The sequence below is a fragment of the Paroedura picta genome, chromosome 2 (genome assembly GCF_049243985.1).
Source record: "Paroedura picta isolate Pp20150507F chromosome 2, Ppicta_v3.0, whole genome shotgun sequence".
NCBI classification, from domain to species: Eukaryota; Metazoa; Chordata; class Lepidosauria; order Squamata; family Gekkonidae; genus Paroedura; species Paroedura picta.
The window spans coordinates 133,619,844-133,640,155 of record NC_135370.1 but is presented as its reverse complement, the minus strand read 5'-3'; the positions used below and the strand labels follow the sequence as shown (position 1 = coordinate 133,640,155).

Sequence of the window (20,312 nt, the reverse complement as noted above, 5' to 3'; positions counted from 1 at the left end):
AATTTTTCATGATTTCCCATCCTGGATCTCTTTGGAGATGACATCTTTTCATCTCCCTCAGCTATTGGGATGGATCTCCACCTTGTCTTTGTTGCACAACAGTCAGTGTTTGCAGATCATAACATGTTCGTAGCAACAATTTCTCTTCCAAGATCAGAATCCTTTGGTTTGCCAATGTTTCTTCAATTAGGTCGTGTTTTGGATTTATGAGGATTATGGATAATTTCCAATAACTGAGCACAAAGTTTGTGATTTTGTTGTCTTAATTTTCTTATAAAGATCATAGAATCATATAGTTGGAAGGGACCTCCAGGTTCCTCTAGTCCGACCCCCTGCACACTGCAGGAAGTTGCTTTTCACTATATGTGCAAGAATTACAGGAACATGGAGTAATTGTGCCTGTAAGCGTCTCAGTTTTCCACTGTTTCCACAAACCATGCTAAAGGAAGATTGAGATACCAGTTAGCCCCACCTTGTCTCTAATAAAGCATTGCTAAGCTTCCAACAGCTATCCTACACCAGCGACAAACAGTCATTGACACCAGTGATACTTCTTGGTATCCCACAATTCCAGATTTACTTGGTATAATGATCCATTCCAAGGCTGTGATCTATGGCCATCTATGACCTTGCTACTCCTCTAGCTCACATTCCATTTTTCACAGTGGCTAACCAGCTGTTTTAGAGAAATAAACAAGCATTGAAGCAGCATTTCAACCCACACAGCCTTTGCTTATGGAGATCACATTCCAACTTTTGACCACCCTCTCCTCCATTACTCTCTCTAGACTACTAAGCAAGAGGTGTCATACTGCTCTGCCTCTCACTTGCCTTGAAAGCCCCTTGCTGGAATTGTCATCAGTTGAGACCTGAGGGCACTTTATATATACACACAAAATATATGACAAGGAAGATACTGTTTCTACCATCAGATCTTGGCTTCCAAAATAAAAAAGCCTAGCACAATGGAAAGGGCAGGGGGGCCATTAGGGTGGGATGGCTCATGACCCATTTTCAGAAGTTTTGCAAGGAATGTTGGGAACTGTACACCCATGTTGGGAAGCATGGCTTGCCACCATGGCCTGAGCAGAGTGTTTTTCTTTCCCTTTTTAACCTGTACCCGAGGAAGAGTTCTGGAGAACTCAAAAGCTCGTATCATTTTGGATGGTGTTAATAAAAAGTATTGTATTACTTTTGTTCTTAAATGTGGTTTGGACCAGTGCGGCTTCCTGTCAGCTCCTTTGGTTTTCCACAGTAAAATCAGAGTCCAGTAGCACCTTTTTGTTGTTAGGTGCGACGTCATGTCCGAGCCATCGCGGCCCCATGGACAATGATTCTCCAGGCCTTCTTATCCTCTACCATTCCACGGAGTCCATTTAAGTTCGCACCGACTGCTTCAGTGACTCCATCCAGACACCTCATTCTCTGTCGTCCCCTTCTTCTTTTACCCTCAATTGCTCCCAGCATTAGGCTCTTCTCCAGGGAGTCCTTCCTTCTCACGAGGTTGAATATTTATTCAAGGTGTGAGCTTTCGAGTGCAAGCACTGTTCCTCAGGCTGAGGTGTTTGCACTCGAAAGCTCACATCTTGAATAAATCTTTGTTGGTCTTAAAGATGCTACTGGTCTCTGATTTTACTGTGTTACTTCAGACCAACACAGCTAAACTGAATTATTCTAAGGTCCCTTAGAACAGTGGTCCCAAACCTTTTTATCACCGGGAACCGGTCAGTGCTTGACAATTTTACTGAGGCCCGGGGAGGGGGTAGTCTTTTGCCAAGGTACGCCACCGCCTGAGCCCCTGCTCTGCTTGCTTTCCTGCTGGCGCCCCTGACTTCCCGCTGCCCACAGGGAGGCACTGCCAGCAGCAGCTGTGCAGTGCCACGCCGAGGGGGAGCCCCAGCCATGGTGGCCGCCGGAGAGCCCCAAAGGTGAGCTGACAGCACACTGGCAGGGCAGCCCCCGAGGACGAGCCACAGCCCGGTACCGATTGATCTACAAACTGGTCCCGGTCCCGGTCCCTGGTCCGGGGGTTGAGGACCGCTGCCTCAGAACATACAGAGCTTTGGAGTTGTGACCCTGGGAGCCCTCCATGCTCCTCCAGAAACTGCCAGGTCACCCGAGAACCAGCATGTCTCCGTAACAAAGTGCTCCCTGAGAACAAGGGCGTTTATAGCATTAAATCAAAGACAAATCTATGCTTTGGATCCACAATGGGAGCAGAGTACAGTACAAAGTACCCAGTCCCCCAACAAATTATGTTCTTGACTGTGTTGTATTGTTTTTATTTACTGGTATTTTTCTTGGCAGTAGGAAATTTTGTGTATGTTTTTATCTTGAAAAAAACAGTACTGGATTAACAAAGAGCAACGGTTATATAACAAAGATTTCTTTTTATAGGCACAACAGCCTTGAGAAATAAATTTCTTTGTAATTTTAGCGTTTACATTTTACCGCATTTATATTCTGTTAGTAGTTCAGCAAACACCGATGTCTAAAGGAGAGTAAAAGGTAGGAAGCGTATATTAAAAATACACCGTCCGTTTGGCGAATAAACACTGGAAAAACCCAATATATATCGTTACCAGAAAAGAGCGCTAGGAGTTGTTAAATTCCTAGGAAAAAGGTTACGACGAGGATGGGATTCGAACCCACGCGTGCAGAGCACAATGGATTAGCAGTCCATCGCCTTAACCACTCGGCCACCTCGTCACAGGAATCCCTGCTCTCTCCAAGGCTAAAAGAAACTGCCACGGCCAACTATGTATTCCTACTGTTCATTAATATGCCTGGATATGCGGTCTGTCCTGCGGATAATAAACGCAGGACGCACTCGGAGCAGTCACGAATAAGAGCTCCTTGGAGAATCCCGCGGATTTCGCCCTCAAGCCTTTTCTAGGCGAGCTCCCAGCCGTTGCGGCGGAGCAGGCCCGCCCGCTTGGGGGCCACCATGTTGTACGGAACGTGAACGCCGCCATGATGGACGCGCGCTCCTGTGCTCGGCGAGCATGCGCGAGGGCTGGCGGTTAGTTTGAATGCTGTGGCGGCCCCAGCCGTGTCCGACGGCGGTGCTGCGCGGCGGGACTCCGGCGGCCGGTTTCTAGCGGAGATCGTGGACGGGGGTCGGGGCCGCCGGCGACCCCCTCGCTCGCTCCCGCTGCGGCGAGAGTTCCTGTCGGGCGGGAGGCGGCCCCTCCGCAGCCGCTCGCTCGAGGCCTGCCGGCGACGGCTTCACGTCCCCCGCGCCCCTGGCAGCTGTCGCTCGCCCGGCCGTCCCCATCCCAGCTCCGGTTGCCTCACTCGGCGGCCGCGGCAGACCCCCGGCCCACACGCGTCTCCTCGGAAGTCAGGCCCGCTTCGCTCGTGGTCTCGGCCCGGAAGGTGGGTTGGAGGGGGCGGGAGGACGGGCCTGGAGGCAGCGAGGGACCGGCCATGCCACGGAGGACTCCGCTCGGCGGGGAGAGGCAAAGGCTCGGCGGGTCCTGCCAGCCCCCAGCAGCCCCCCCCCCCGCCCCGAAAGAAACCCCCCTCAGAGAGAGAGAGAGAGAGAGAGAGGGAGGGAGGGAGGGAGGGTCGGTCTAGCCTGCCCTTATCTGCTGTCCCGCCCTTCGCACGGGGATTAAGGAAAGGGTGCCGACGTTGTTGTAATCTTTGGAGTTCTGTTCCATGTTTAAAACCTTGAGGAGCATTTATGGGGGGGGGTGCGTGGTCATCTGATAAGTAACACATCTCCATTTATGGGGTCATTTGGGGAAGGGAAAAACAGCAGCAATTCTCCAGGGAGAAAAAAATAAGTGCCCCGAGAGGCCTCTTAACGGTCCTCTGCTGTGCTCTGGTGCTTTCACATTGTATCTTGAGACTCTGCTGTTACGGCTGTTGCAGGAAGCAGAGCCCGCCAGGATGGACAGAATTTATTCCGAAATATACCCAGAAGAGTAAGTTGAACTTCCACAAAAGCTGTTTTTATTCTGATGTTGTTTTAAAATTCAGCACTTATTTGCCCAGAAAATAGCCTCCATAAGTAGTATGTGACTAGTATGCATGTGGCTTATAGATGTACATTCTTATGGAAATGCTAAAACTGTAAAACATGGATATCTTCGGAGGGAAGGAGGTTTTGAGAGAAATTGAAATATTTTATAATGCTAACGTCCTTAAACCAGTTTTAGCAGCATAGCAAGATTAAATTATATCTTTCTTAGTATATAGATTGGTATATGAAGTTTAAAATTTGTGAAGTTTAAAAGTGCCTTAGTTTATATGGTTGTTAACCAAAGGGTTCAGGGTGGGAGGTGAGTTGCAAGCTGTTGCACTCTATGCTATCTAAGGACATCTTAGTTTTTGTGAACTGAGAAGCAGGAAAAAAGTTGAACATGAACCATATGTTTTATAGTAAACAAAAGAAAATGTATCATTTGAACTTACAAAGTGTCTTTTATCTAGTTACTGTATTAAGGACTGTCAATAGATTTTTTTTAAATTAATTTATGCTCCACCATTCTCCCCACTGGGGATCCAAAGCAGCTTACATTCTTATCCTTTTCTCTTGTTTTATTTTTACAAGGTATCAGCTTTCATGTGCACTTGGTCAGATACAGTGAAACAATATCCTCAAGCATTACATATAGGTAGAGAACAGAGTGAAAAGCTTTTCAGTTACTGCTGGTACCTGGAGTTGAACTTTATGAGCTTTGGGGCTGCTGCTGGACTCAATCTTCTTCTCATGTCTATTAATTAACTCATATATTTGTATGCCTATTTACACCATTCACAGATCTTGACAATTGCCTTAATCCAATTTCAGCTATTATCGCCTGTCCTTATCCATTTGGTGCCTCTTAATAATTGTGAAAAAGAGCCTCTTGTGGCGCAGAGTGGTAAGGCAGCCGTCTGAAAGCTTAGCCCATGAGGCTGGGAGTTCAATCCCAGCAGCTGGCTCAAGGCTGACTCAGCCTTCCATCCTTCCGAGGTCGGCAAAATGAGTACCCAGCTTGCTGGGGGGTAAACGGTAATGACTGGGGAAGGCACTGGCAAACCACCCCGTATTGAGTCTGTCATGAAAATGCTAGAGGGCGTCACCCCAAGGGTCAGACATGACTCGGTGCTTGCACAGGGGATACCTTTACCTTTACCTAATAATTGTGAAACAGCCTTGGGGGATGAACGGTCCGGCCTCTCCAGGGCCAATCAGGCCTCTCCAGGGACAAGCAGCCAGCTGCACCCTGATTGGCCCTGCCTCTTTGTTTGTTTGTTATGTGCGAAGTCGTGTCCGACCCATTGCGACCCCATGGACAATGATCCTCCAGGCCTTCCTGTCCTCTACCATTCCCCGGAGTCCATTTAAGTTTGCACCTACTGCTTCAGTGACTCCATCCAGCCACCTCATTCTATGTCGTCCCCATCTTCTTTTGCCCTCGATCGCTCCCAGCATTAGGCTCTTCTCCAGGGAGTCCTTCCTTCTCATGAGGTGGCCAAAGTATTTGAGTTTCATCTTCAGGATCCGGCCTTCTAAAGAGCAGTCAGGGTTGATCTCCTCTAGGACTGACCGGTTTGTTCACCTTGCAGTCCAAGGGACTCGCAAGAGTCTTCTCCAGCACCAGAGTTCAAAAGCCTCAATTCTTTGACGTTCGGCCTTCCTTATGGTCCAACTTTTGCAGCCATACATTGCAACTGGGAATACCATAGCCTTGACTAAACGCACTTTTGTTGGTAGGGTGATGTCTCTGCTTTTTAGGATGCTATCTAGATTTGCCATAGCTCCTCCCCAGGAGCAAGCGTCTTTTAATTTCTTTGCTCCAGTCCCCATCTGCAGTGATCTTGGAGCCCAGGAAAATAAAATCTGTCACTATCTCCATTTCTTCCCCATCTATTGCCAGGAATAGAGAGGGCCGGATGCCATGATCTTTGTTTTCTTGATGTTGAGTTTCAAGCCAACTTTTGCACTCTCCTCCTTCACCCGCATCAACAGGCTCTTTAGTTCCTCTTCACTTTCTGCCATTAGAGTGGTATCATCTGCATATCTGAGGTTGTTGATATTTCTCCCTGCAATCTTGATCCCAATTTGTGACTCCTCTAATCCCGCATTTCTCATGATGTGCTCTGCATACAAGTTAAATAGGCAAGGCGACAGTATACAGCCTTGCCAAACTCCTTTCTCAATTTTGAACCAGTCAGTGATTCCATGTTCAGTTCTCACTGTTGCTTCTTGACCTGCATATAAATTTCTCAAGAGACAAATAGGATGCTCTGGTATTCCCATCTCTTTAAGAACTTGCCACAATTTGTTGTGCTCCACACAATCAAAGGCTTTAGCATAGTCAATGAAGCAGAAGTAGATGTTCTTCTGGTACTCCCTAGCTTTCTCCATGATCCAGCGTATGTTGGCAATTTGATCTCTAGTTCCTCTGCCTCTTCGAAATCCTGCCTGTACTTCTGGAAGTTCTCGTCCACATATTGCTGGAGCCTAGCTTGTAGGATTTTGAGCATAACTTTGCTAGCCCTGCCTCTACAAGTGTCATAGGAATTGAGGAATGAGGCAGTATATTTTTAAAGTTTTGAAAGTTGCATTACAGCATAAGTGCGTTATTGCACATGCTCAGACCAAAAAAGAAGGAGGCATGACAGGAAGCCCATCTCCCAATGAAAGTGCAGAGCCCATGCAGAGTTGGATGGAGCAAAGTTGTTTTCTGTTGGACCAGAACCAACGGATGAAATTAATTCAAAAAGTTATGGTTTAACATCTGGAAAAAGTTCCTGACAGAGCGGTTCTTCAGCAGTACAGGCTTCCTCAAGAAGTGGTGGTTCTTCTTCTTTGAAAGTTTTTAAGCAGAGGCTAGATAGCCATTTGACAGAAATGCTGATTCTGTAAGGGGTGGGCAGGAAGGGATTATGTCTGAGCTTGGCTCTTATAGCCGTTTCTTGTGGAGACTTGGCCTGGCTTCCCAGATTTGTTTGAGGGGCCCTACTGACTCCATAGTCAGTCTTTGCCAAGCTGGTTTCTGTGCGTACAACTTGCTCAGAGTCCAGTCATGGGCTTCTCTGTGTGAGAACTAGAGTCACTGTTGTGGGTAGTGGAACTGGGGTCATTGTGGGTGGGCAGGTAGTTGTGAATTTCCTGCATTCTGAAGGGGGTTGGACTAGATGACCCTGGAGATTCCTTCCAACTCTTAATTCTGTGGCCACAATTTGGACTCCTGACCAGTGATGGAAAAAAACCACAGAATACCAGGTGCTAATTTGGAGTCTACATTTAGAATCTGATGTGGTGAAACATACCAGCGAACAAATTGTAATGGGCTGAAGTTAACATTTACTTGGCACTCTGTAGATGTTTAGAGGTTAAACCCAAGCAGACCAACGATTGTCGAATGGTCTCTCTAGTTTGTAGTCTGTTATTTAGCTAGGGAGATTGGCAGATAGTCTTCAGATCTGAATGAAAGCATTGCAGTCCTTTGTGTGCTGGTTTGTGATGTAGAGAGCCATTGCTGTGAGAGTTGCTGAAGTACATACAAAGTATCTGTCTCACTGAAGATCTGATGTATCATAATGCAGCTGCTGTCCGGTAGTTGTGCCCTTGTGCCTCCCTTCATGCTCCACCCATATAAAGCCAGCTTGGTGTAGTGGTTAGGAGTGCGGATTTCTAATCTGACAAGCCGGGTTGATTCCACGCTCCTCCCCTACGTGCAACCAGCTGGGTGACCTTGGGCTCCCCACGGCACTGATAAGGCTGTTCTAACTGAGCAGTAATATCAGGGCTCTCTCAGCCTCACCCACCTTACAGGGTGTCTGTTGTGGGGAGAGGAAAGGGAAAGCAATTGTGAGCCGCTTTGAGACTCCTTCGGGTAGAGAAAAGCAGCATATAAGAACCAATTCCTATTCTTCCTCTTCTTAATATATAGGTAGAGTACAAGGGGAGGCACAGATACTGCAAGGGAACTAGAAGTTTCTAATATTATATTCCAAGAAGATCAACCTGGACAATTGTTGGAGCTTCTCACAGTTCTGAGAAGTATGTTTTTAATACGGATTGTTCAAGAAGATAGATAGTATATTAAATGTGCAATGTCAGAAAATTCTGGCAGAATGAATTACATTCAAACTTCTTATTTTACATTCTGCATGGTGATTGCTATTATTGTACTGGATAAGTATTAATGAGGATCGGAAGGAGTCCTTTAACTTGTACACTGAGTTCCTCTTTATTTGTTTTTAGTGATCACACAATTAAAAGAAGGATTTCATCTGTAAGTATAAAGAGACAAAGGTCAATTTTTTTCTGAAGAGATTGGTCAGCGGTTCTCAACCACTCTGCCTTGGCGACCCCAACTGCAGCAGGCTTGGCGTGTGCACTCATGCAGGCATTGTGCACGTGTGAGCATGTGTGTCGGAGCGGCGGAACATTCGGAGCGGCGTGAAGGCAGCCACTGCCATGGCTCCTCCACCACCGGCCACCATCACTGCCACTTGGGGCTGCTGCCCGCTGCCACTTTTTGGCCGGTTCAGAGCGACAAGGTGCCTGACGGAGCAGCTGCAGGGGGGGGGGGTGACTGTCAGGTGGGCAACGAGGGCGGGGCTGCGGCGCCTGGAGGAGCCTTTGGGGAGGCCAGCCTGAGGGTGAGCCTTGACGGTAGCACAGCACGGGCAGACGGGACGCAACAGCAGCAGGCAGCTGCAGGGCAGGGATCGGGGGATGGCTATGGCAGCGATGCTGGGCACCTCGGAAGGCGACTACATCCGCACCGTGCTGGGCCAGCAGCACCACTCCCCGCCGTTTCCCACTGCCGCCGTCCATCGCCTGCTACCACTGTCTCTGCCCACTGCTGCTGGCCGCCACCACAGCAGCCACCATTCTGGTGACCCCGGGGACAGGTCCAGGCTACCCAAATTGAGGTTGGAATCCCAAGGTTGAGAACCACTGAGGTGGCAGTTCTTTCATTTGCATAAAGAAAAACGCTAGTGCAAAGCTAAAATGCTAAAGGAGATGTTTACCATTTTAGGCTGTTTTTCTGTATTCGTTTGCAGATTTAATTTATGCAATGATCCAAAAGTACATTTATGTACAGGCAAGGATGCAATCTATGACAAAGATATTTTTCTGGAGTTCTTACTATTGAAACTGCCTCTCAGGAAAGCAAGCCCTATGTCAGCTGTACAACAGAGTTAAGAATAATAGGTGACCATTAAAAAAAATAAAGAAATAGTGATACTATAGGAACTTTCATCACAATTCTGCATATTTTCTTTTTAGATTTTAAAAGCCCCCCGATCCCCTCTCCGTGACTTAGGGAATGGAAATGAGCCAATTCAGGTAAATATCAAACCATTATTCTGTAAGTATTTTAAAAATTAGGCAGGCTTCCAATTGAAGTCAGTAAAACATCCTGCTTAGAATATCAATAATGAAATCAATATAAGCAGAAATAATTTCTTAATGCATTTTTATGTAAGTAAGCCTAACTAAAATCACTAGGACTGACTGGAGTTTGATATCAGATTGTAATACTTCATGGATATTTTCTATAAAGGTTAATCCGTATTACTTTTCAGCTTCCATCAGAATTTCTTGTGCTACATTATGCATCCTCTTTTATCAGAACAGATTTTACTTTTGTAAAATTTTACTTTTGTAGAACAGATTTACTTTTATAGGAAGAGATTGTAGAAAAAATTATTTGTGATTTGGCTGTTTTTCACTTGAAAACTTTTGCCCCTAGAAAATATAAAACATGCAGAATTATTGCTGTTTGGGTCACCTGCAGGAGGACTGAGTGGTCATATTTGACTGGAAATAAAACTCCAGTTTGTGGTGAAATGGCTTCCAGCCCAGAAGTTTAGTATGCAAATTCAGATCTCCAGAGAGTAATTGCTGGATTTTAACACTGTGTGGGCACAGAAGACTTGCTGAGGAAAGCTGAGAATCAAATTGGCATCAATTACCTTCCTGGTGCATTTAGGCCATAAAAATACAGATGACCCCGGAGAAGAACAATGCTGCATTATACCTAAGATATGGAACCTCAGGCTACTGAGGTCCTATGGACAGGAAGGAAGTTGATCTGGTGGAGGTGGAGGGAAGGTACCTTTGCTCAGTCTGTTGTTTGCTTATGCAATGTATACTTTTAACTTATTTAAATTCTTTAATTGCTTTCAAAGTTACTGTGGTTCTATATTGTTGTTACTGCCATGAGCCATCAGGCATGGGAGTGGTGGGTTATAAATATAATTATAAATAATAATAAATAAATAAATATACTTATTGGAAATTATCATATAAAAGAGAAGTTTATATGGGCTTGATTTCTGTATTACATGTTCAGGGTTGCGAAGTTGAGAAACGTCAGAGGAACTCCCGGCGTGTCAGTTTTGCAGAAACGATAAGGTGAACTTGTTTTTTCAAATACGCATCTATAAAATGCTAGTTTGTGCAGGATTTTCTTCAGGCAAAAAGTTGCTGACCTTAGAAGTTTGTTTTAAATACATTCAAATGTTATAAATACATATACTGAACTTAACAGGTCTTTAGTGCACCATTAGCTCACAGTTGGTTGTGATGAGATTCTCTATTCAATTAAGTTTTTGCTGGTTATGGTTTCTGTTTTTCTTTTTTCACCTGGGGCAGGCAGACCAAAAGGTATTTCTGTGCTGAGTCTGGACAGGCAGTTTGAATTATTTACCAGGTGGTTTAATTTATTTACCTTTAACCCTAGTTATGTGAAGTGCCTGTTGAATAACTTTTAGGCTTGAGTTGTTAAAAATCAAGTTTTGTCAGAGGCCATATCTAGAGAGAGTAAATCAACTGTGGGACATTGTAAAGCAATGACCTATCTAGTATACGTTCAGGAGAGAGAGATCGCTGTTTGTTGCTTTCGGTGACCTTCTGTCTACCGTGGGTACTTGGGGAAATGTCTGCATGATAACACTGGAAAATATTTTAAGACATAGTTTTGTAACAGGCAGCAATCTTGTGCAAAATTACCTGAGAGTGAATCACAATAAGCAATTTTTTAAGTTTTTTTAAAAGCAAACGAGAACTGTCATGGCATCCAGTGAGCTTCCAAACTTCATCAGTCAGTCAGCCAGATCTTCATTATGGTCATAGACCAGCATAGGAAACCTCATAAATATTCTTATACAACACCATCGGCCTGAAGATAGCACTTATAAACCGTTGCCTATTTAAATCATATTTCAATCAACCCATTATTCACTTCACTGAATGCAAAAATATATGCTTGTTCCTAGCTAATGGTTTTGTGGCCTCTTTGAAGACAGTCAAAACCCAGTTTTGAATGAATCTCCATTGCAAAGACACTGGCTATATCGGAAATGTGATAGAAATGCTTAACCAATGTGACTTTTCTGTTTTCAGTACAGCATCACAATGCACAATTAAAATTAAGCTCAGGATCTTAGAATGCAGGTTGATTTGTCTGAGAAATCTGGCTCCTTCATTTTTCCTCTTTTGTAATGGGAGGCATACTAGATGACTTGCATGCTACTGCTTAAATCAGGCTTTCTCAACCAGGGTTTCATGAAACCCTGGGGTTTTGTGATGGCCCTGGAAGGGTTTCCCAAATGGGTGGGAGTTAATTAATTTTAATATATTTTTTAAAATTTGTTAGTTAATGGGTGATATCACCATATATGGTTTTGTCAACCCACCCTCCCATCCCAAAATGGCCAATGTTGGGCCTGAAGGGAGTGGGATGTAGAGGGGCCCTGGTTGGGCGTGTACGCAGTTATGCTTCCTGACCATATTCTGCATGGCCATGCCACTTCTGGGGTTTCTCAAACCCTGAACAATGTTTCAGGGGTTTCTCAACAGTAAAAACATTGAGAAAGGCTGGTTTAAATACTGATCAGTAGACAGGATGAAATTATTAGATGTTAGAGGGTTTGTGTGTGTGTTCATAAACTATTTTTTCCAAGCTATTAAAACTCTCGTTTGGGATTTTAGGGTTTTCCCAACCGATCTTCAGACAAATGCGGAGTCAGATCCTTTAGGTAAGAATTTCTATTTAGAGTTGCATTTAGTTTACTAGGAATAATAAATGAAGCTTTTTTACTTGCACTGCTGTAATAAATGCATGCCATGATACACTTTTCACAGTATTTGGTTTTCTAATTTTAGAGGAAACAGCAGGAGCAAGGCATCAGGAACCAATTAATCAGTAAGTTTTGAAGGAATTCCCTGGCTGAACAAATATTCCGATTTAGAGGGCTCCCAACTTGATTTTAACCTCAACTGTTGATTAATGCTTAATGCAGTGGTTTCCACACTTACTGTTTCACCCAAGTTTATTTCTAGAATAGTGTCCAATTGTAATTGGTAGCATATTCTGACAGCAGGTAATTCTGTTAAATCTTTATGCTCCAATCACAGCCAGTGCAAAGGTATAAGAAAATTGACCCCCAGCTGACTGGAAGAAGGTCTAGAGCAGTAAGTCATGCTATGGACAGCCTCATCTGGCATTTCAAAGCTACAGCACCTTTTAATTGTTATTATTCCTCATTGTGTTCTAGAAGGCTTTCATGTATTGTTTAGGAATTATTAGACCTACAGTATAGAAAGGCTAGTTACAAGTTTGAGAGTTGGTAGGACAATTACTGCTTTAGCTTCATTATAACATTTACAGTCATTCTAAAAAGGATCCATTCAGCTATGGAGGGTTTAGGTTGCATAGGAGTAGGTACTATCCAGTTTTCTATTAATGCTCACTTTTGCTACTGCAGTGATATTTGTAATAAATAACTTATTTTTTGTTTGTGTTTATGTGCTTTTTTTAAAGAAAAGAAAAACTAGACATTACCCAGTGTGAGATCACTGGTAAGTACACAGATGAGTAGTTCTTCTTATGCTTATGTTTGAACAGTCTTTGAAAAATGTTAAGTGATTTCTGAGTAATTAGACTTTGTTCTGGAATACATTACCTAAAAATAATCGCTGCACATAACTTGTACTTTTTTGCCAGTGTAATGTTGTAATGCTGATTAGCACAGATCATGTGGTGGCATGGAATGTTCAGTTGCTCAGGAAACTAGAACATTTTCAGTCACATTAAGGAAAATTGTCAGTGTGCTTGAAATAAAAATCTTGAACACAGGAAGCCAATGGACTAGCAAGGAATCCAGAAATAAAGATACAAAATAGACATCACACTGGAAAAGAAATCCAAAGGGAGGTTAGATATATAATGCAGCTAGAGGGAAAGTGGCAGGGCATACAGGGAACTGAGGTGGCAATATGCTAATCACAGAAAGCTCTGAAGAATTGTCACTAACTCGGCACTTGAACCTGGGAGGACTCAGTTCTGTTGGAACTATGCTAGGAAGGGTAGTAAATACAGAAGGTGGCTGAAGGAATTGAAACAAAGCAGGAAATTTCCTGAGAAACAAGATCTTGAGAAAACAGTCAGCAAGAAAGACATGAAACTAAAGAGGGGAAGAGTCGAAATCTACCTGTCTCTAGACACCATGTGTGCTATTGACAGTAAGGCAGTAATTAGGCAGTGGTTGGACTGGCAGTGGTACTAACCAGTCAACCTGAAGGCTGCAAGCTCCTTGTTTCAAAATCTTTATAGTAACGGTGTTGGCTGGAAATTAACCTTTTCCTTATCTTTTTCCTAAAAGGGATGAACACTTTACTTCATGCCCCCATCCAGACACCTTTGCAAGAAATAGAGGTAAAAATACAGAACTTTGTTACACTCAAAGAATATTTTAAACAGGAGATATAAACATAAGAGTACATGAGCAAGGGAAAATCACTCCTCTATCCTTTCTTGCTTTCATTTCATTCTCCGCTGGCTTTTTCTCAGTTCTCACTCACCTCTCTTCCCCTCTTACTCCTCAGCTACTGAAGCGTTCTCTTTTCTGTCCTCAATTCTGGAAAACTGGCCTCTTATTGGATTGGGTCATGTTGACATTCCTACTGAAATCATGCTGCTTATCTCAGCTCCTCATTCTTGCCTTCAAGGCCATCCATAGCCTTCCCTGCCTCCTTTCTACTCAGACTTCATATTCTGCTATGGACTTTCCTCTGTATTTTTATCCCACCAACTTAAACATTCCCACATATCTGAAGGGCTGCTACTCTGTTCACCTCTCTCTCTCTCACTCCCCCCTCACTTTCTCTCTCTTGCTGCTGTCCCTTATGCTTGGAGCATATGATGGTATCCATCTCTCTTTCATGTTAAACTCCATCTCTTTTATGAAGCCTTTGGCATAACTACTTAGTCATCATCTTCTACTGAAACTAAGACTACATGTTTAAAATGAAACATACAGATATTACTCCTATTTACTCTCCCTTCCATTTTCCTCCTCTGTATGAAATTTTAGATTAAAAGCTGCTCCCAGCAGGAATCTATATTTCATTTAGATATGTGTATGATTTTTAAGAGATCAATAAGGAGAACTGGCTGCGCAGTTCCTGTCATTTGTGAAACCCTGGTTAAATGTGACTTGCAATGTAATATTTAGAAATGTCAATAATTGTCTTCTTTTGTTCCAGTGCCATAATATAAACTCTGGTCTGGAATGGAACAAAATGGACAGAACGCTTCTGTTTTCAGAACAAAATGAAATGGATATGACTGCTGGTCATACTGTAATGATTACTCATGATGTTGGAGTCTATGAAGAAACTAAGCCCAAGAACAGTTTCCTTGGTGGCCCTATAAAAGGGCAGGAGACCTCTCTACTTCAACAGAAGATAAATGCTGGCAGCACAGAGAAAATTAAATTTGATGACTTTTTGAAAAGTTTGAAATCAGCTAAACCCTTTCCCACACCTGCAGGTGAAATATCCTTTTTCCCTTCAGAAGTCCCAGAAAAGAAATTGTGCTTTTCAGAGGTGAATGCATCCCACCACTTGCAAGGGAAAAGCAACATTATGAATGCCTTTGGAGAACTTAATAATAAAGCAGCTGTTACACCACATTGCATATTTAATGAGAAGACCATTGCACCCCCAACTGTAAACAATGGAGAAGCAGATGTTTCTGGAAAACATGGTGTCAAGTTGATAAGCAATGATGGCTCACGGCACCCTAATCAGGGAATATCTGTGACCCAGCAGTTTTTTGGACCAGCACCAGTTCTTGATGGTAATAAAAATACTGTTTCTTCCAGCATCAGTTCAGTTATGGAAATGACTAGAAATTGCACAGGTTTCACTTGTGATGCTAATTCTAAGGTAATTAGCAAACCTGTCCATAGAACTTGTGAAAAACAGAGCAAGACTGTCTCTAGGCTAATGGAAAGAACTGTTTTTGGAGACAGTAATATGGACATCACAGAAAATCAAGCCTCTACAGATGCTAATCTGAATGGTATTCCTCATTTCATCCCCTACAATAAGATGACTGCCTCAAAGCAAGAGGCTCTTTATGGAAATAAGGAGCTACAAAATTTAAGTATAAAATCTGTTCCTTGGACATCCTCCCATCTTGAGAGGAAAGAAGATGCTCTGCTTGTATCACTACTGAGTGACAAGTCGGGACTCTTCTCTGCAAAAGGCATAGATTTAAGTAAAAATTATGTTGCCAAGAGTGAGGTAAAGCAAGGAGAATGTCAGTTTTTTCTGTCTGATGACAAAGCAGTCTTTTCTAAACTGAGTGGTACAACAGCTGTAAATGATAAAACTCATAGGAAAAGTGGCTGTTCAAATATTAGAGTGCGTCCAGTTTCTGCAGACAAAACTGTTATGTTTACAAGCAGTGAAGACATGGAACTAACTAAGCCCACAGCATACCTAATGGATAAATCTCTGAAAACTGCTGGATTTTACAAGAAGTCTCAGGAAGAAACAAGACCTGGTAACCATAATATAATTGGACCAGTTACTGACAAGACCGTTGTATTTTCACTTGATGAAGACAATGAAATGGAGATTACCAAGAGCTGTACTGTGCCAGTAAACCATAACTTTATACAGCATTGTGAGAGAGATCCTCAAGTGTTACCTTTACAGCCTGTTGATAAGACTGTTGCTTGTGCATCGCATAATGACATGGGCATGACTAAACCCCACACATGCATAATAGACCAGTATCTAGAAAACGATGGTGCCCAGGCTCTACACAAAATAGATTACGAGACTGACAGAAGACCTCCCATTGGATCAGCCAGAAACAAGACTCTTGATGATGAGAATGAAATGGAAATTACCAGGAGTCACACAGTGGCATTAAACTATGGTGATGCCCCCCAGTTTACCAACATCCCCACTGCAATGTATGTGCCTCCAGATAAAACTGTAAAGTTTGCATGTAGTGAGGATATGGAGATAACGAGGCCTCTTGCAGGGGCAATAGATAAATCTCTGAAAAGTATAACTGATCCTCTTGCTGTATCCCAGCAAGGTCCAGAAACTGGAAATAAAAGGATAATGGGGATAGCTAGTGACAAGACTGTTGTATTCTCCCTTGGTGAAGACAATGAAATGGAGTTTACTAAGAGCTGCACAGTGGCAGTAAACCATAATTTTATGCAGCATTATGAGACAGTCCCTCAAGTATTGCCCTTAAAACCTGTTGATAAGGCTGTTTATGCATCGCATAATGACATGGACAGGAGCAAGCCAATTTCATGCATAATAGATCAGTCACTGGAGAATGCTGGTGCTCATGCTGTGCACAAACTAGATAAAGAGGCTGATGGAAGAACTCCCACTGGATCAACCAGAGACAAGTCTGTTGAATTCTCTCTTGTCAAAGACAACAACAACATGGAAATTACCAGGAGTCATACAGTGGCAGTTAATCATGATATTATCCAACAAATTGGGGGAGCTTGTCAAGCATCCTCCCTATTTCCTCCAGCGGATGACAATAATATGGCAGTAAATAAACATATAAATTTTATTCCTGCAGATAAAATAATGATGCTCAGTCACCACAACAACATAGAAATAACTAAACCCATAGAACATGTAATAGATTCATCTCAGAAAAATAAAGAAAAAGAAATGGATAAGGTAATCCTACCAAGTTTTGTCAAGGAAGAGACAGTTAAATTTTTCCTACATGAAGACAAAGAGATGGACATTACTAAAAGCCTTACAGTTGTAGTAAACCATGATATCCAACAAATGGAGAGAGCATCCCAAGAACTGTCCCTGATTCCTGCAGAGAAAACCAAGGTGTCTGGACATAATAGTAGCATGGCCACAAGTGTTGTTCCTGCAGATAAAACTTTGATGTGGATGCATAGTAATGACATGGAAATAACAGAACCTTTAACAGATACATCGCTGAAAAATACCAATTGCAGAGTTTTGCCACCAAAGGGAAAGGAACCTAACAAGGCAATGCTATCTGGGCCAGTTAAAGGCAATAGTATTACTGTTAAACTGCATGATAATGAAATGGAGATTATTAAATGTGACACAGTCAAAGTGAGCCATGATATTTTTTCTCAGCATGAAAGAAGACCTCCAGTGCAATTTTATCAAGATTGTATGGACACTACAGGATCTCACAATGATATGAAAAATATGCATGCAAATATAATGAAAATGGAAAAGGAGTCTAAATGGGAAGTGTCCTCAGACCAAACGGTAGCATTGGCTACTGTTGATAATATGGAGAGTGCTAAAAGGCATACAATGCTTATGAATAACAAAACAATTCAGCATCATCAATCAGTTAGCAAAGATGGGCTCATAATTCCTCTCAATAAAAATAGTATGTTTACTTGTTACCAGAATGGCAAAGAAATCAATAAGCTTCCTCCTAATGCTACTGCTGATCAGAACCTGGAAGAGAAACATGAGCTAAATAAAAACACAAACCAGCAATTAAGTAATATGTCATTGTTTACCAGCCATGGAATAACAGATGATATAGACATTACTAGAAACCACACACTTAATATTTATGGTCCGGATTGTTATGGACCAAATCCCGAGAAACACATACAGCACTCAGTCACAAAATCAAGACAAAAGACAATTGCATTTTCAGATGGTGAGACCATGGAGATGACTAAAAACCACACAATTGGAATTGAGTTTATGAATACAAATAATTATAATAATGAACACAGCTCTTGTTCCCAGACTGCATCTGGCTCTGAAGTGCCTCCTTTGGTTGTCCCAAATAAAAAGGTATTGGGCATTACTAAAACTTACAAACATATGCCTCAAAAATCAATTTCATCCTCTAATATGGAATTATCTGTATCTGTAAAGAATGTCAATACACAGAATTTGTTGAGAATGCAAGACAATCAACTAGAAACCCATACATCAAGAAATAATAATTTTGCAGAGGTTGCTGCAAATTATGTGCACTGTCATGAAGAAAATGAATGCATGTTTCCAGTTGAAATGGTAGTTCAAAATCCAGAGTTGTGTGGTGACACTACTCTTAATTTGAACATAGAGAGAATGTGCATGCTACTTACCGAAAGTGAGACCTCAAAAGATTACCCAGAAAAATTATATCTATCAAGACATGAAGGTAACCCCACTGGAGTTATGGAAGGTCTGCCAGTTGCAAACACAGCAACTAAAATAGACTTGGGTCATGTTACGAAAGACTGGCAAACTGATTTGGATCTTCCCATCAATAACTTATGCTCAGAAGACCCACTCCTCCTGTCTAAACCACCTAGTATTGTTAATGATTGTTTAAAGCTTACGCACCCTGGGAAGAAGCCAGAGTTTGGTTTAATATCTCAAAATGGTAGGTCCAGTCTTGGAGAAGAGCTAATGAAGCCAAAAGGTCATTTGGAGTTAACTGAAGAGATTGGAATAGAATCCAGTAATTATATTGATTCCAGTGAACTGAAAAATAAGTGTTTAAAAGAGGGTGATTCTTTTCCTGAACCCTTCAATACTATGCAAAAGGACAACTGTCAAATAAAAAAGTTACCCCTGGGTATCTTTCCACCTAAACTGCCAAACAAACGAAAACGTGCTCATGTAGAAGACACTGGTATAAGAACAAGACCTCAAGATTTAGAAAACTCTCTGTTGGTTAAGAAATCCTCAGATAAAATTACACAATATTTGAGTCCATCACACTATATAAGCGAGGAATTACTTCCTCCATGTGTAGGCGAAATGAATTCCAATGAGTTTCTAAACAGTGACCTGCAGGAGGTTTCTGATGTGATGAATGAAAAAGAGATTACTACTAATGAAGGATGTCTTAGGGAAACTAATAAGCAAAAGAGAGTTTGGGATCAAGAGGGAGAACTTCAGAAAGAAAAGAAACTCAAAGTTGATGAAGGCTGCGATGATACTACAGAGCTGAAGCAGGTAGGTGTGTTGATTTTTTAAAAAATTAAATGTATAACGGGATACGTTTACCTTTACCTATAGGTCCCTTGAGGATACAGCAGGACATTTTTTTCTAAATGTGTCCTCAGGAAGAAAAGAGTTGGTTTTTATACCCTGCTTTTCACTACCTGAAGTAGTCTCCAGGCTGCTTGCAATCGCCCTCCCTTCCTTTCCCCACAACAGATGTCCTATGAGGTAGGTGGGACTGAGAGAGCTCTAAGAGAATCGTGACTGGCCAAGCTGGCCCAGTAGAGCAGTGGGGAATCATAGAATCATAGAGTTGGAAGGGGCCATACAGGCCATCTAGTCCAACCCCCTGCTCAACGCAGGATTAGCCCTAAGCATCCTAAAGCATCCAAGAAAAGTGTGTATCCAACCTTTGCTTGAAGACTGCCAGTTAGGGGGAGCTCACTACCTCCTTAGGCAGCCTATTCCACTGCTGAACTACTCTGACTGAAAAATTTTTTCCTGATGTCTAGCCTATATCGTTGTACTTGAAGTTTAACCCTATTACTGCGTGTCCTCTCCTCTGCAGCCAACAGAAACAGCATCCTGCCCTCCTCCAAGTGACAACCTTTCAAATACTTAAAGAGGGCTATCATGTCCCCTCTCAACCTCCTTTTCTCCAGGCTGAACATTCCCAAGTCCCTCAACCTATCTTCATAGGGCTTGGTCCCTTGGCCCCAGATCATCTTCGTTGCTCTCCTCTGTACCCTTTCAATTTTATCGACGTCCTTCTTGAAGTGAAGCCTCCAGAACTGCACACAGTACTCCAGGTGTGGTCTGACCAGTGCCATATACAATGGGACTATGACATCTTGTGATTTTGATGTGATGCCTCTGTTGATACAGCCCAAAATGGCATTTGCCTTTTTTACCGCTGCATCACACTGCCTGCTCATGTTTAGTTTACAATCCACAAGTACCCCAAGGTCTCGTTCATACACAGTGTTACCTAGAAACGTATCCCCCATCCAGTAGGCATGCTTTTCATTTTTCTGACCCAGATGCAGAACTTTACACTTAT

At 42.7% G+C, this 20,312-nt stretch overlaps 1 protein-coding gene and 1 non-coding gene across 2 annotated transcripts in view; one reads left to right on the top strand and one right to left on the bottom strand.

Moving 5' to 3' along the window:
- Nucleotides 1-2,488: 2,488 nt before the first annotated feature.
- Nucleotides 2,489-20,312, top strand: part of KNL1 (kinetochore scaffold 1) — a 41,633-nt gene continuing 23,809 nt past the window's right edge. The window contains exons 1-10 of the mRNA XM_077322871.1: nt 2,489-3,378; nt 3,880-3,932; nt 8,210-8,240; nt 9,245-9,304; nt 10,314-10,375; nt 11,954-12,000; nt 12,128-12,167; nt 12,786-12,823; nt 13,627-13,679; nt 14,510-19,264. Coding sequence (XP_077178986.1) covers nt 3,898-3,932; nt 8,210-8,240; nt 9,245-9,304; nt 10,314-10,375; nt 11,954-12,000; nt 12,128-12,167; nt 12,786-12,823; nt 13,627-13,679; nt 14,510-19,264 — 5,121 coding nt within the window. The 5' untranslated portion in view covers nt 2,489-3,378; nt 3,880-3,897. The remainder of the gene's footprint in view (nt 3,379-3,879; nt 3,933-8,209; nt 8,241-9,244; nt 9,305-10,313; nt 10,376-11,953; nt 12,001-12,127; nt 12,168-12,785; nt 12,824-13,626; nt 13,680-14,509; nt 19,265-20,312) is intronic.
- TRNAS-GCU (transfer RNA serine (anticodon GCU)) lies at nt 2,628-2,709 on the bottom strand. Its single transcript has one exon. It is a non-coding gene; the product is annotated as a tRNA-Ser (tRNA).